Consider the following 17131-nt stretch of genomic DNA (forward strand, 5'->3'; position numbering starts at 1 on the left):
ATATTGATTTAATAATGTGAAACACAAGCATCACACTAACCAAGATGTTATACGCAAATGAACCACTCCTTTAACTAATTATTACATTGAGAATGGACATTAGTAACTATACTCCGCAGTAAGTAGTAAGTTGTAGTTGTTTTAATAAAGTTAATTTGTTATAGATTTTCTGATTATTTCTGTTGGGTAGCAAGCTTAAACCATTTGTGTACATTGAAGTATTAGCTGGATTGTTTTGTCTGGAAAAATCAGAAACTTTAACAAATAACAAAATCCAGGACTCCAGAATGAAGTTATATGAAATAGTCATGATGTCGACATTGAGTTTGGCATATTATGTGGATTTAGCTTTAACTTTCCAGACATTATGTAAGCACTTGGTTTTTGTATTGTATTATAATTTGTACTGTATGGAAAATTCAATAAAGAAATAATAAAGAAAAAAATAAATAAAAAGCCCATGCTTAAATTACCATACATTAATAAAATGCACATAAATAACAAAAGAAACAATATGGATGCAAATATTTATTGGAAATTAACATATCTACAACATTGTATTATACAATTTCTGGTGTGAGTCTCATTCATTAGTTAGGTGACATTGTTAATTTATATGAACATTGTGTGCTCTTATTCATGGGGCAGATTATTAGTTACACTTAAGAGATTCACAGGAGCATTCTGTATGAGCATCTACTGTCTCAAATAGATCTTCAGGCTTGTCTATCTTTGTTTGGCCTTCAAGAAAGTCTGTGGAAGCATCTGTAAATAAAATAAAAGAGTTTACGATGGGTGGAACTGGGTTTCACTTGTGTCAAACAATTTATTATTTTACATTCAGCCCTTTTTCATTTCAGTGCATAATTGCTGAAACATACTAATATACACATATCAAAAGTAGTTTAATATCTCTTTAATATGATAACACATAGAAGAAAATTATATTCATTACACAGCAGGAGGTATATTGCCTGTTATCTATAGGCTGTTTCTCTAAGCGCATTCTAATTTACTGACTATTCTTCTTATTTTACATTAATTCCCCTTGATTCATTTTTTAATGTCCTTTGAACAACCACAATCTGATGTAGCTATGATTTGGAGAGGACAAGACAAACTGTAATGTTGTCTTGGATTGGGTATACTCAAGGTTCCTGCAGGAATACAGATGAATGTATTAGTTCTCATAACACATTGCAATGTATAGGAGGACAACCTCAGTGTACTGAATAGGGCAAGTGAACCTTCATTTTAGATAGACATTAATAGACTAAATAATATAATCTATGGAAAATGGTATTAGTTTTCTTTTTCTGTTTATGAGATTTTCTGTAGGTAATTGTTATGATGTTTTCAACGTTTGTTGTCAAATGATCAAGAAATGGACAATTTGTAATAAATATAAACTTCTGCAAAGTCTCAAATTATATTTTTGAGAGCAAAATTGCACGAGCCTCTTTACAATCTTGTCATTTGTATAATCAGAACTAGACTGTTTTAATCTGATGATAATGTTACAAGTAATTATCCCAATCTGAATAAGTCATAAGTACAAATGTACTATATTAAGCTTAAAGGGACGGTGTACTCAGCAGTGGTGTATTTAGCTTTTTTCCTGTCCTAGGCCCCAGGAAATATTCTGCCCATGAACCCCCACCCCAATTATGTTGCTCTTTTTTGTGTCTCACATATTTCTCCTCACTGAACGCAAGAGCACCCCCTTTAAAGAACTAGGTTTAATTGATTGATAAATACATTAATAAATAGATATAATTTTTGAAGACCATACAAGTAGGAAACATTATGTGATCAAACTACCCCTCAAATGTGCAGGCTTCACCCATCCTGATTCCCTAGAACAGGCCTCATTGGCAACAGCCAAAATATGCTTCAGTATGCATCTTGGAAGGATTAATTGTATTCAAAGTTGTTACAAGAACAACTTTTCAAATGAGCTGTTTTGTCTCTCCCAATCCCACTGGGAGGTTGTTTTCTGTTCTACCTTATGTTTAAATAGATTTTATATAGCCAATATTCTAAGTTCCATTATAAGTGGTGCATTCATGGGTAAAATGGATCCCTGGAAAAATGTTACTACAATGTCCCTTTATATATTTGCTTTTCTTCCTAACCAATCATCATTTTACTGTGTCTATCACACCATTTAATTTAGCCCATCAGTCAATGCTTCCCAATGAGTTCACTTTATTCATTTTTCACTATTCTCTGTACTAGATCTTTACCTGCAGGCAGACAGTGGAAGCCAACTGATACCGGAGTCGTACTAACTGGTGAACATCCTTTTATACATCGCAGAACTGGTTGGGCTAAATAACATTTAGATTCATATTCATCAATATCAACTGATTTCTCAAGTTTCACCATTGTGCGCTGCAGTTTACAGGCTGCAAAAAAACAAACAAACACATCAATAACATTGTTAGTTATTTACTTTATAGTCCAGCATATACATAGCTCCCAAGCATCCAGCATTTTTTTAGGATGGTTACATTTGGGAGCTCTTTTTTAATGCCCCCTTTGTCAATGTCCCGTTTTTTAGGGATATCTAGATCCCTCCCAGAAACCTCCTGACTCCTCCCATAAACTACCTACCCATGCCTACACACAACCTCCCAACCATGCCCCTGTACAGAAATACCAGCCCATGGGCCCCAGTGTTGCTTTCAGGTAGGTGACTTCTCTGCCATTACCTCCAGAACAAGCTTCTTCGGCTGGAATCCAAGAATGCAGAAAGCTTGCTTCATCTCTGGCAACATTACCATCTGGCATCTGGAACTCCTGTAAGTTCTCACTATCAGAATGACCACATATTCCACAGGTTCTTCCCTTCATCCATAAGGTGGTTCTAACCTGTAGACATATGAGGAATTAGTGCAATTTTCTATGCTGACAACACTAATATGTATCAAAGTACACAGGAGTCATCATTTTGGACTTATCTTCATATCTGCATATTACATTTTTGCATTACATAACATTAGATTTTTTTAAAAAATTCTTAAAACTACAATATCCGTTAAGAATAATGGTCATTTTTTGAATGCGTGATCAGCTTGTACCTTGCTTAATTTTCCATCGTAATAAAGTTTATCAATTCCGAAATCTGGAGCTGAAAGTGAAAAGCCTTCACCTTCATTCTGTATGGTTATTAATGGAGCTGAAATGAAATTAAACACAGAGTTATAATTTTTTGTTTTTATGACTTTTTTTTTACAACATTAAACTGAGAAATAAAAAGAAAATGCTTAAAGGGAGATTAAACACTAAATAAATGCTAGACAGAATGATCAATTCAAAGGAAAGAGTAGCCTGAGAATAACAGGTAGATGTATTTTTAAAGGGTCATTAGCTGTTTAAATATTGACCAAATAAGTGTAAAGTTTTAGTGTCTATAAAACAATGAGAGCTGCCATGTTGTAACTTAGGTTACCTTTTCAGCTGTGGCCAATTAGAGACAGTTATATATAGCTCCCTAGAGTTTGCAGCCTATAACTTTGTGGAATATAACAGTGTTGATGGCTGTGTGGAATATAACAGTGTTCTGCACTTATATTTCTAGCAGAAAATGAAAAGCTCAGGAAAAGAGGACAAAATAAATAATGAAAGTATACTGCAGAGTTTTTTTAATAGATATATAAGATTTATAATTTTCCTTTAATACTGCTATTTTAACAAGTGGATATTTCCATTGCTAGAAGTAGATATATACAGTTACCCTTTGGGGTCTAAAATTGGTGGGAGTAGGGTGTGAAAATAAACAGCACTGAAAAGGGGTCTATGTGAACTGTGTGTTCCCTGTAAATATATATGTATATCAGCATTTACATTTATATTTATGTGTTAATATGTGTACATATGTATATCAGCATTTACATATATATTTATGTGTTAATATGTGTACATCTGTATATCAGCATTTACATATATATTTATGTGTTAATATGGGTACATATGTATATCAGCATTTACATTTATATTTATGTGTTAATATGTGTACATATGTATATCAGCATTTACATATATATTTATGTGTTAATATGTGTACATATGTATATCAGCATTTACATATATATTTATGTCTTAATATGTGTACATATGTATAGCAGCATTTACATATATATTTATGTGTTAATATGTGTACATATGTATATCAGCATTTACATATATATTTATGTGTTAATATGTGTACATATGTATATCAGCATTTATATATATATATTTATGTGTTAATATGTGTACATATGTATATCAGCATTTACATATATATTTATATATTAATATTGTGTACATATGTATATCAGCATTTACATATATATTTATGTGTTAATATGTGTACATATGTATATCAGCATTTACATATATATTTATGTATTAATATTGTGTACATATGTATATCAGCATTTACATATATATTTATGTGTTAATATGTGTACATATGTATATCAGCATTTACATATATATTTATGTGTTAATATGTGTACATATGTATATCAGCATTTACATATGTATTTATGTGTTAATATGTGTACATATATATATCAGCATTTACATATATATTTATGTGTTAATATGTGTACATATGTATATCAGCATTTACATATATATTTATGTATTAATATTGTGTACATATGTATATCAGCATTTACATATATATTTATGTGTTAATATGTGTACATATGTATATCAGCATTTACATATATATTTATGTGTTAATATGTGTACATATGTATATCAGCATTTACATATATATTTATGTGTTAATATGTGTACATATGTATATCAGCATTTACATATGTATTTATGTGTTAATATGTGTACATATATATATCAGCATTTACATATATATTTATGTGTTAATATGTGTACATATGTATAGCAGCATTTACATATATATTTATGTGTTAATATGTGTACATATGTATATCAGCATTTACATATGTATTTATGTGTTAATATGTGTACATATATATATCAGCATTTACATATATATTTATGTGTTAATATGTGTACATATGTATATCAGCATTTACATATATTTTTGCAAATGCTGCAATCGCTGCACTTCTTACCCCCTTCGCTGCGCTTAGGTTCTGATGCTGCCTCTGATAGCATAAGAACGAGGCTCTCTTTAGAGCCTTTAGAAGCGCGCTCTTGTGAGTGCAATGCTTCCCAACAATGCGAACGTGAGCTCATTAGCCTGCGCTGGTATTACACAGTGGAGGGCAAATATTGCATTCTTCAAATCGATATTTAGCGTTCCACTTGTAATCTGGCCCTTAGGGGTCTATTTATCAAGCTCAGAACGGAGCTTGATGCCCTGTGTTTCTGGCGAGCCTTCAGACTCACCAGAAACACTGCTCCATAACCTGTCCTCCTGCTCTGAGGCGGCTGACAGAAATCAACCCGATCAGATACGATCGGGTTGATTGACACCCGATTGGCCGCGAATCTGCAGAGAGTGGTATTGCACAACAGTTGACAAGAACTGCTGGTGCAATGATAAATGCCGACAGCAGGTGGATTAAAGGGACATTAAACACTTTGAGATGGTAATATAAAATGATAAATTGTATATAATAAAACAACTCTGCAATATACTTTCATTATTTATTTTGTCCTCTTTGCCTGTAATTCCATTCTGAAATTGTGAGCTTTTCAGTTCCTGTTAGAAATGGAAGTGCAGAACACTGTTAAATCCAGCACAACCATTGGCTGCACACTCTAGTGACCCTAATTGGCCACAGCAGAGAAGGTAACACAAGTTACAACATGGCAGCTCCCAGTGTTTTATAGACACTAAAACTTTACACTTATTTTGTCACTTTTTAAACAACTAATGAAACTTTAAAAAATACATCTACATGTTATGGACTAAATCTTTTCTTTGAATGCATCATTCTATCTAGCATGTATTTAGTGTTTAATGTCCCTTTAAGGGAACAGATTTCCAGCACTAGCAGTCAAGCAATTTTGGGAAAGTTACCAGACTGCTTTAAGAGTAAATGAAAGTCAATCAATGTATTTGTACCTAATGGGATAAAAAGTAAACTATACAGCTTGATTTTGCAATACTGTAAAATAAACATTAGTTTTCACTTACAAGAGGAAGGCTGGTATGGCAAACTCTGCTTTGGCACCACAATTCCATTAACCTTAAGCTTCTGTTCTCCAGACAAGGAATACATATCCACATCACTAGAACAAGAAAACAGTACATACAAGTTACATTGTGTATTTCCAAAAATATGTTGTTGTTTTTTTACTGTAAATAGTCATGTACTGAACACTTAAAGGGACATACATTCCAAACTTTTTCTTTCATGATTCAGATAGCGAATACCATTTTAAATTCTTCCATTTATTTTTATTATATAATTTCCTTAATTCTCTTGGTATCCTTTGTTGAAGAAGCAACAATGCACTACTGGGAGCTAGTTGAGAGCATTGGCTGAGCCAATCACATGAGGCACATATGTGCAGCCACCAATCAGCAGTTCCTGAGCCTACCTAGGTATCCTTTTCACCAAAGTAAATCAAGAGAAAATAAATAAATGAAATAATAGAAGTAAATTGGAAAGTTGTTTAAAGTCACATGCTCCATCTGAATAACGAAAGAAAAAAAATGTGGTTTCTTATCTCTTTAAATGGATTCTATACTGGTTCAGGAGCTCATTTGCATCTGTCTCTTATTAACCACAGTAAAGGAGATAAGATAACCATACTCAAGGGACAGAAACGTAACTCACCATAAAAATATTTACTCATGTGCAGTAACTAAATAACTTTTTTATTGGTGTTTCATTATTTATTTTGTAAGATTGTGTTGTTGGGTTCTTCTCACAGTCCCTAGGAAGACTAATGTACGTACTACATGATCGAGAACCCTGACCCAAATAATGTTCCCAGTGTTTGCTTAAAGGGACATCAAAAACAAAATGGTGATTCAGATTGAACAAACAAATTGAAACAACTTTCTAATGAACTTCTATTATCATATTTTCTTAGTTTTCTTGTTATCCTTTGATAAAAAGCAGGAAGGTAAGTTCAGGAGCGTGCACGTGTTTGCAGAACTAGATGGCAGCAGTTTTGTAACAATGTTATACATTAGCAAGAGCAGTAGATGGCAGCACTATTTCCTGTCATGTAGTGCCCCAGACATGTGCACGCTACCTATCTAGATATCTCTCCAACAAAATAATATGTGGGAAAAAAAATTATAAATAGAAGTGAATTGAAAACTTTTTTTAAATGGTATTCTCTGTCTGAATCAGGAAAGAAAAAAAATGGGTTTCACATTCCTTTAAAGGGACACTAAACCCAAATGTTCTCTTTCATGATTTAGGTATAATAGCATGCAATTTTAAGCAACTTTCTAATTTACTCCTATTATCAATTTTTCTTTGTTCTCTTGCTATCTTTATTTAAAAAGCAGGAATGTGATGCATAGGAGCTGGCCCATTTTTGGTTGAGAACCTCGGTTATGCTTGCTTATTGGTGGGTAAATGTAAGCCTCCAATAAGCAAGCGCTATCCATGGTGCTGAACCTTAAATGGGCTGGCTGCTAAGATTTATGTTCCTGCTTTTAAAATAGAGATAGCAAGAGAACAAAGAAAAATTGATAATAGGAGTAAATCTGAAAGTTTATTAAAATGTTATGCTCTATCTGAAGCATGAAAGAAAAAAATTGGGTTCAGTGTCCCTTTAACTTCGTATATCAGCTTTTAAGAGAACTCTCTTAAGTTCAATACAAAACTATACTGTGTTACTTACAAGCTGCCAAGTTTGACATTGATATCTTTATACTCTGTAGATTGTGGAGAATTCCTAATCATCACCAAAAATTTCATATCAGAACTGGCGTCCTGAACCAATATATGGAAGCAGTTTCCAGGCATTGAGTAGTTAAAGTTAACTTCATTGAAGGTTGTTATACTGTTACTGGTAATTACACATTGTCCTATAAAATAAAATGGGTACAGATTACATTTTAGATAATGAAATTATTAAAGGGACATACAACACACACAAAATATTTCATGATTCACATAGACTAGAGCATGCGATTTTAAATACTTTTCTAATTTACTTATATTATCAAATTATCTTTTTTCTCTTGCTATGTTTGTTGAAAAGTAGAGATGTGCATGTCTAGAGCACTATATGGCAGCAGATTTGCAAGAAAGTTATCCATTCGCAAGAGCACTAGATGGGAGCACTATTTATTGCCATGTAGAGCTCCAGAAACCAACCTAGGTATCTCTTCAACAAAAAATACCATGATACCAAAGCAAATTTGATAGCAGAAGTTAAATAGATATTTTTTAATTGTATGCTCTGTCTGAATCCCAAAATAAAAAGTTTGGGTTTTATATTATTTTAAGAAATATTTTTTTTTAATATTGATATAGTGAATGAGTTTTCAAAAACCTAAGAGTATGAGGCCGATTTACCATAGTGCGAGCAGACATGATCCGCTGTAGCAGATCATGTCCACCGCGCATCGATAAATGCCGACAGCATACGCTGTTGGCATTTATTGTTACACAAGCATTTCTAGTGAAATGCTTGTGCAATGCCGGCCCCTGCACATTCAGGGGGTGTCAATCAACCCGATCATATCCAATCGGGCGGATTGCTGTCAGTCGCCTCAGAGGTGTAAGACGAGTTAAGGAGCAGTGGTCCTGAAGGCTCGTGCGGAAACAGGTGCATACGAGGCACGAGAAATCGGCCCCTATGTGTTTGATATGTAATATGATGTGCTGACCTTGAAGTCTATTCATCAGCATCTGTGGAGCATCAGCAAATATATTCCATGTAGGCACCTGAATATCAGCAGGCTGTACGTGCCAACCTGCAGTTACAGCCAGTGGAAGTTGTAATGCTTGATAAACCAGGGTCATCTGGAACACAAGGATGATATGTTAGGAACATTAATAAAATGTTATTTCACCACCAAAACACAAACCAGCTCAGAAGAGCTTCCGGTCTATAAATATGTGTGTAATTTTTTGTGAAGAAAAATGATTAAAATATTTACATTTACCTTTGGTACTTGAAGGACAACATTCATAGCTCTTGGGGAGCTAAGAGCAAGGACTAATTTCATCTGTTTTGAGGGATTTCTCTGGAATTTTTCATAAAATCCTAACATCATTGCTGCTCCTGGAACGTACTCAGCCATACTGAAATACAATCATGAAAATAACAATAAAGTTAAGTAGTCAGTTACATAAAAAAAAGGATAATTACTGAATCTTTAAATGAGAAATTTAAAATTTGGAATTTTTTATAATTATATTTTTCAAATGAAATTAGATCTTGGACAAACTAAAAATGTTCAACCGGTCACAAAATTTTGATAACAAATATTTCACTAGGCCGTAGTTCCCATTACTGTCATAAACTACTAGTAACATAAACCTTCTCCATAGACAGAGATAATTCCTGTTGTTACCAACAGTTTATACATTTTACAACAGTAATGGAAACCAGCTCTCAGTTTATTTTTAGTAAACAAATATTTTACACTGGGGATTTGGCCCTGGGATAAAAAGCACAAGTGTCTGGTAAGAATAAATATTTTTAATCAAAATGTGACCATTCTAAATTAATTTCCCCCCCAAAATCAATTAAGTAAATTTTCTTCATCTTTTTTAAATATTATTTAATAAATGAGTTTGAGATATTATTTGTTTTCTAATCTACCTGATACTGACCTTATAAATATATATTTTTAATTTATTCGTTAAACTATAAAAAAATGACCTTTAAAATCACTGTAAAATATAAATTAAATAAACCTTTATTTATCGGATAATGCAGATTTAATTATTTAACTTACATTTTCACTATCTAGAGGAAGCTAAATGCCCTTTGAAATCATTAAAGAAACATGAAACTCAGAATGTTTAATTCTTGATTTTGATGAGGATAACATTTTAAACAACTTTTAAGTTTACTTCTATTACCTAATTTGTCTCATTCTTTTGGTATTCTTGAAAAATCACTACTGGGAGCTAAGCACTAGGTGAACCAATAACATGAGGCATATATGTGCAGCCACCAATCAGCAGCTCCCGAGGATACCTAGGTATTCTTTTCAACAATGGTTACCAAGTCAACAGAACAAATTAGATAACAGAAAGAAAATTGAAAAGCTGTTTAAAATCACATATCTGCATCATGAAAAAAAAATGTGTGTTTCATGTCCTTTTAAGGATGAGTTTTCACTGAAAAAATAGTAATTAGATACAAATATATATTAATATATTTGTATAAATAACCTCAAATTTCTTGCTAGTAAAAACTATTTGTGTTATCAATTCTTATAGCTTATCTCTCTTTTTACTACACTGAATAAAGTAAAGCTCTCTGTATAAGTGAGTATATTGTTAGAATAGTACAGTGCTAGATCTATATGATTATATATTACTTACAATTCTGCTACTTTCTTCACTTTAGATGGAACACGAGGTAAATCCACTTTCAATCTGAATGCTGGCTGATTGCCTAAACGTCCGGTCTGTGCCTGTATGGCTACCTTGTATTGCTGGCACCGCTGGCCCCATCTAAATTCAGCCTAAAATATAATTCACATGTTGTTTTTTTGCATTAATTAACACAGCTCAAATCAGTTTTTCTTGGCACCTTTTTGACAATATTTACATTTTTATACCATAAATTTTACCAGCACAATGGATTTGTGCATAAAATATGGACAGATATTGTTAAAGTGAATTGGCAACCACAAAGCTGTGTAGTTCCTGGGTAAACTTAATGTAAAAATAAAAAATAAATAATTTATAGTGATGTGTTTATATAAAAACACATTTCAGATTATCATTTATAGATGGTTTGTATATGTAACAAAACCGACCTGCCATTCTAGACAGTGATGTAGTTACAGATCCAGACAGGTACACCTACAGGATGCCCTGTATTCTACATCTGCATCAGTATTCATTATCTAACAACACAAGTTACATTTTTCCAGATATATTTATCAGAGGGTGTATCAGGAATTCAGAGCAGGGCAGTAAATTCTGACTGCATTACTGTGCTTGGAGGCACATCAAAAGAGAATCTTCTGCTATATCCTCAAACCTATTTATGCTATACTGGGTGATAATCATAGATCTTAAAGCTGTAATGTTCATGTTAATATATATATAAATATATATATATATATATACACACATACATAAAATGAAGCAAAGCTAATGGCACTACAATATTTCGGAGGAAGTATCCTGTTATAAAAAAACAATCTAGTGTTCTAACTTAGGGTTAAGGTTTTTGTATGTATCTTGTATTCAGCTACTTTGCTGATGAAATTTGACATATGCACATACATACCTGGGCTTCATGAGGACTTTTAATGTATGCATCAGCACAGATTTTCCACCTGCTTTCTCTACTGATGTCCACCACATAGGCTTGTAACCTGGGTTTAGAGGAGTGTTCCTCTGCAAACACAATGACTTGGTATCCTTGTTTTTTGTTGTCATTTCTTAGGGCCTGAGCAGTGATAACAACCTGAGGGGGTGCTTTGTCTCCCAGGTATCTTCCCTAAAAATACAGCCAAGTGTTAATAATTGTTTAATGATAACAACACAAAAGCATCTAATCTTATTAGAAAAGCCATTTTTTTGTTTTTATCTTTATTTTGTCATTTAAAATAGGTGGTTTTGCCAGCTGAAGCCATCACCTATACTAAAAATATGAATTCTGCAGTTTTCTGTTTAGAAAAGTTATGTAAACAAGATAAAGCAAGCATCGATCAAGTTCCGAGTGTAGAGTGGAACAGATATTTATTTTAATGATCATTTTTAATTGCTTCCTCTCTAAGTATTGGCCATTGTGTAAGCCAAGGAGGCCTTTGAGTATAGAGAAATAGATAAAATTAGGTGGTCTGCTATTTATTCAGACATCCCATTTTCATGGGCATGTTCTTGTGAACAATGAATTGAGGCTTCATTGAGCAAAAACAGTTATTTCATACACAAACGCAAACTTAAAGGAGCAATTCTCCCCTACATTGTAATCCTCTGCAGCTACCGATTTTATAGCACAATGTGCCTTTAAGTCTTTTCTTAACTACTTAAGCAGAAGTTAAAAGAAAATTGTCCTATGTAGAATAGAAAATGCAGAATACTTTGTGACTTACGCGATGTGATTGTCTTCCGCCACTTTGTCTGCTTGATGAGCTACTACTTGATGAGCTACTGCTTGATGAGCTGGATTGTGAGGACTGTGCCTGCCCTGATGTCCTCTGGGAAATAAATATAGGAAACATTAAATCCTGAGATTACTGTTATCACATACTTATGCTTAACTATTAATAACACATAATTATATCCTCTGGGATTAGTTGTTGTATTATCTGAGAGCCTTACTTCTACAGAAGTGAGAATTTTACAGTGTGTGAAAGATATTTAATATATAGAGAATATAATAAATAATAATATTAAATATCTTTAAGAATAATTATATATACACTTACTTGTCTGCGTACTGGGTTAAATCGTAATTTATAGAGTTCACGCTGAACCTAGATGAATAAGGAAATGTATATAGTTATTAGCAAATATTAGTTTTCTTGTAGAAAAAAAATAGTATACGTTCAAGAGTAAACTTTTTACATAAAAAATGCATCTTTATAAGTTTTCCTGCTTCATTTATGTTGCTAAGTTAAATCAATCTAGTTAATGAATTAAAACTGTACTAACATTTACAATTAAGATTCCCAGATCCCAGTAACACAGTGCGTCATATTCTAGCCCAGCTTTCTATTACAATACCTGAGGGAGGTCAGAATCTCTCAGATGTTTGTTATGACGGTTCTGCTGTTCATGACTGCGCTGAGTGTGCTGTCCATGGTTTTGATGATGCTTATTTTGGGCTCTGCTATTTTGACCGCTGGAACTGCTGCTGCTACTGCTGCTACTCTTTTTATTGCTGCTGCTGCTGGAACTGCTGCTTCTTTTGCTGCTGCTGCTGCCGGAACTGCTGCTTCTGCTGCTGCTGCTACTACTCTGCTGATGACGCCCTTTAGCTGTTTGTCTGTCTTTCTGTGACTGCTGGCGATAATTGTCTGAAGGTACAATATCTTTTTCATTCTTTTGTCCTTGATGTTGCCTTTGGCGCCTAGATTGCTGAGATGAACTTGATGAAGATGAAGGAGAAGAGTTTGATGAAGAACTAGATGAACTAGAAGAACTAGGTGAACTAGATGAACTAGAAGAACTAGGTGAATTAGATGAACTTGAAGAACTAGATGATTTAGATGAACTGGAAGAACTGGAAGAGGATGAGGATTGTGGCTTTTTGTTTCTGGCTTCAACAACGTCTGTCTCTGGGGTTTTAGCGTTTTTGCTCTTTTTGTTGCCTTTTTTATTTTGACGTAAACTTTCATTTCTAGCCTACAATGTGTCATGAAAAAAGAAAACTCTAAATATATTAAAATGAAAGACATATTATTTATACGTAATAAAAATAGTATTTTACAAAAAAACACATATATGATATAAATGTTGTATAAACATAAATTATAAAAATTCCAAGAACAGGAAAGCTAAGATTACTAAATATTCTAACTTAATGACAAAGCAATAAACTTTTATTTAAAAAAAAAAATTTATATATCATTCCAACTTACTCTATATTCAATATCTTCTATTCCAAGAATCTTTTTGAGTCTCAGATGAACCTCAGACTCTTCAAGCTGTTCACCTTGTTTATCCTCATCAGTTACCATGGCAATGATCTTGGAAGCTGCTTTAGTTCCAGCTGTGATTTCCAGCTGAAGTTTTTCAATTGGTGCATCACTTTGAGCTGTGTAATATAAATGTAAAAAAAGGGTTACACTGTGTATCAATCATATTTACATATTAAGCAAAGACATTTAAAAATAGACCTATACCTGGTTTTATTGTGACTCTGATTTCCTGTTCTCCAACTGCTCGATATAGTGGGGTCTGTCTGAGGAATCCGGCATTTTGATATTTGGTTTCAAGACAGACTTGGAAGCCAAATTTAGGGGCTTTAGCACAGTAGCGATAGTCATCAGTGTTCCTAGATGATGAGTATTGGTGTTCTGTTACTTCTGCGGAGTAGGCCCATTTCTTGCTCACCATTTCTGAAGACACATCCTACAACAAAAGAATTTAGCAATTATTTTTTATTTCATGCAGAGGTTTAGTGAGCTTTATCTTTAGATCAATATCCCTTATCTCTCAAACTCAGCATTGGCTGACAAGTTATGGTTTATCTCTCTCATCCATTACCATTTGTTTTGAGGGCTAGAACTATCGTTTCTTTTCAGCAGCTAAACACCACAAACACTTCTGATTTGAAAAACAAAGCATATACAGGTGCATCAATTTTCATTTCCTTCAAGTCTAGGCGGACGAATTATCAAGCTCCGAATGAAGCTTGATGCCCCTTGTTTCCGGCGAGCCTGAAGGATCCATAATCCTGCTCCATAATTTGTCCGCCTGCTCTGTGGCCGTGGACAGAAATCAATCCAATTGTAAAATGCTTGTGCAATGATAAATGCAGACAGCGTATGCTGTCGGCATTTATCGATGTGCAGTGGAGATTATACGCTACATTGTATCATGTCCGCTCGCACTTTGATAAATATGCCCCATAGACTGCCTTAAGGCACCTACATGCCCAACCATCAGTTTAATAAGGTTGCCTTAAAATGACTAAACACCTATAACCTTACTCTTCTTCCTACCTTAAGTATAAAATCACTTTTCTTAAATTTGTTGCAGGTTTAATTACTTTTTTGTTGTTGTTGTAAATAAATTTGTTCCAATGTTTTTTTTTATTTGCTGAAGCAGACTTTTCTCATTTTACCATTAGAGTGTGGTACTTTTTTTATCAGCCAAAAAGCAGCTGGAGATTATACATTAGTTGTTATCAAACATGCAAGGTCCAGAATTAAAATAATTAGCTTCAACTTTACCTTTTTCATACAAAAAATGTTTTTCAGCTCTTTCATATGCATGATAAGAATATTTTTGGAGTCTAATTTTCATTTAACCTAATAAATACTGTCAACTTTCTAAATTGGAGTGCCCAGTTTATTGAAGACGATATTAACTACTGACCTCTCAGTGTGTATTAAGTTGCACAAGTCTATTGTGAAGTATACAATATCAGATGCACCATATATATAAAGACATCATCATACAGAATCCTAATTACCATCATGCTGGCCGCTTCTTCAGAATTCCTTCCGGTAGTCTCAAAGTGTTTCTTAAGAATGTGTTGTACGGCTCCTCTGGGTAAGATTGGTGTTTTCTTTGTTGCTTCCAGCTCTTCCACATTTCTTGACACAACAAACACTTGAGATCTACCAAGAAAAAATAATTATTAATCAGACATTGTTAAAGACGATATTTTCATTTTTTACTAACTTTCCTAATGTTGGAAAACAATAATGTCTCTATGATGCATACTAAGGGATTGATTTATCATTTGTCTGGCGGACATGATCCGCTGTAGCGATCATGTCTGCCAGACATCGATAAATGCCAACAGCATATGCTGTCAGCATTTATCATTGCACAAGCAGTTCTGGTGAACTGCTTGTGCAATGCCACCCCTGCAGATTCGCAGGGTTGTCAATCAACCCGATCGTCTGCGATCGGGCGGATTGCTGTACGACGCCTCAGAGGAGGCGTACGATTATGGAGCCGCGGTCTTAAGACTGCTGCTTCTTAACTCTTGTTTCCGGCGAGCCTGAATGTTCGCTCGGAAACAGCTGTATTTGGCCGCATTCGGACTATGATAAATCGGCCCCTTAGTGTCAAACTGTGATCTTATTTGTTAATAAAATATACACTTGGTCAGTGCTATCTCATCATGATGAAAGTAGATCAGTAGATCAGATCTTCTCTCACAATAAAACAATGATCAATAGATTAAAGGGCCATTACATGTTCAATAAAAAAGAATGCAAAAGCACTTACTGTGAATATCAAATGAGCAATCAATATTTTAAAACTTCCTAGCCATGTGACAGTCATCACCCAATGACAAAATTCATACACATATAGACTGTGAATTCTTGTACATGCTCAGTAGCAGCTGGTGCCTCAGAAAGTGTGAATATAAAAAGACTGAGCACATTTTAATAATGGAACTAAATTGAAAAGTTGTTTAAAATGTCATGCTCTGTAAGAATCAAGTAAGTTTAATTTTTACTTTAGTAATACTTCAACAAATTCAAAAGATCTGCTGCGAGTGCTCACCGTTCAAGACATACACATATTACAATGCTCATTTGAAATAAATGCAGTCAATCAACACAACCTGTAATGGGCGTCTTTATACAGCACTAGAAAACTCAACACTATGTATATGAAAACCTTATTAAAGCTTTTGTCTTTGTGTTGAAACCACATGGATATTTGCAATTTGTTATTAATTCAATCTTTTAGGGAAAACAATAATTTACATCTGTAAAAATAATGAAAATTGCTCCTTTTTATGCTATAGTTAGTTATATGTAATTGTTGTACCAGGTTGCTCTGGGAAGAATCACTGTCATTAAACAAATGTAGATCTAGTTTCTGTGTGCGCCACTGTCTTGGGTCTATTACTGTATTTAATCAGCTGTAGAAAAAAACCTACCTTGTCAGCAGTAGTTCCTCTTCTTGTTGGCATGGAGCAGACTCAATCTTGAAATTTCTGTCCTTTGTGTCTATCTTTGCTGTAAATTTAGCTGGGGTAAATGTTCGTACTTTACCGTGAAATTCAATACCGCTCTGTATAAGGTGAGTGTTCACTCCCATCGTCGCCACAGCATGAACTGACACACTACAATTAAAATGAAATTAGGAGTGTTCACACCATTATTAGAACGTTCATTAATGAGTGTTATTTATTGTTAGAATATCTTTTTTTCATGTTACTTACTAAATGACAAAAAATCATATAAAATTCTTAATGCTCATATTATAAATTGATTTTATTAATAGGTAGAAAAAAAATCTACTAATTATGTGCAGATTCTTACACCAAATATTGTATTTTGCTTAGTACCAGTATCAGATATATTTTCTCACCTTGGAGCTATGTCAGCTTGAAGTTG

General features: G+C 33.7%; 1 protein-coding gene across 1 annotated transcript; it reads right to left on the bottom strand.

The window, feature by feature from the left end:
* Nucleotides 1–515: 515 nt before the first annotated feature.
* LOC128644165 (vitellogenin-A2) lies at nt 516–17125 on the bottom strand. Its single transcript, XM_053696872.1, has 18 exons — nt 17106–17125; nt 16672–16857; nt 15241–15388; nt 13946–14174; nt 13682–13857; nt 12825–13445; nt 12527–12574; nt 12191–12295; nt 11380–11592; nt 10461–10603; nt 9068–9206; nt 8789–8924; nt 7795–7981; nt 6125–6219; nt 3084–3181; nt 2715–2874; nt 2247–2408; nt 516–765 (listed from the first exon to the last, which is right to left on the bottom strand). The coding sequence occupies exons 2-18, from the start codon at nt 16830–16832 to the stop codon at nt 653–655; spliced, it is 2934 nt and encodes a 977-aa protein (XP_053552847.1). The 5' UTR covers nt 16833–16857; nt 17106–17125; the 3' UTR covers nt 516–652.
* Between the last annotated feature and the right edge of the window lie 6 nt (nt 17126–17131).

This window comes from Bombina bombina, unplaced genomic scaffold (assembly GCF_027579735.1).
Source record: "Bombina bombina isolate aBomBom1 unplaced genomic scaffold, aBomBom1.pri scaffold_1735, whole genome shotgun sequence".
Lineage (NCBI taxonomy): Eukaryota > Metazoa > Chordata > Amphibia > Anura > Bombinatoridae > Bombina > Bombina bombina.

Bases quoted from the DNA above. Each gene is read 5' to 3' on its own strand.
- LOC128644165 (XM_053696872.1), bottom strand. From the start codon at position 16,832: ATGGGAGTGAACACTCACCTTATACAGAGCGGTATTGAATTTCACGGT. The intron at 6,220-7,794 runs GTAAGTAACACA...TTCTTGTTCTAG, and splicing joins AATGTCAAACTTGGCAGCTT to TGATGTGGATATGTATTCCT. The intron at 766-2,246 runs GTAAAGATCTAG...TTTTATTTACAG, and splicing joins CTTCCACTGTCTGCCTGCAG to ATGCTTCCACAGACTTTCTT.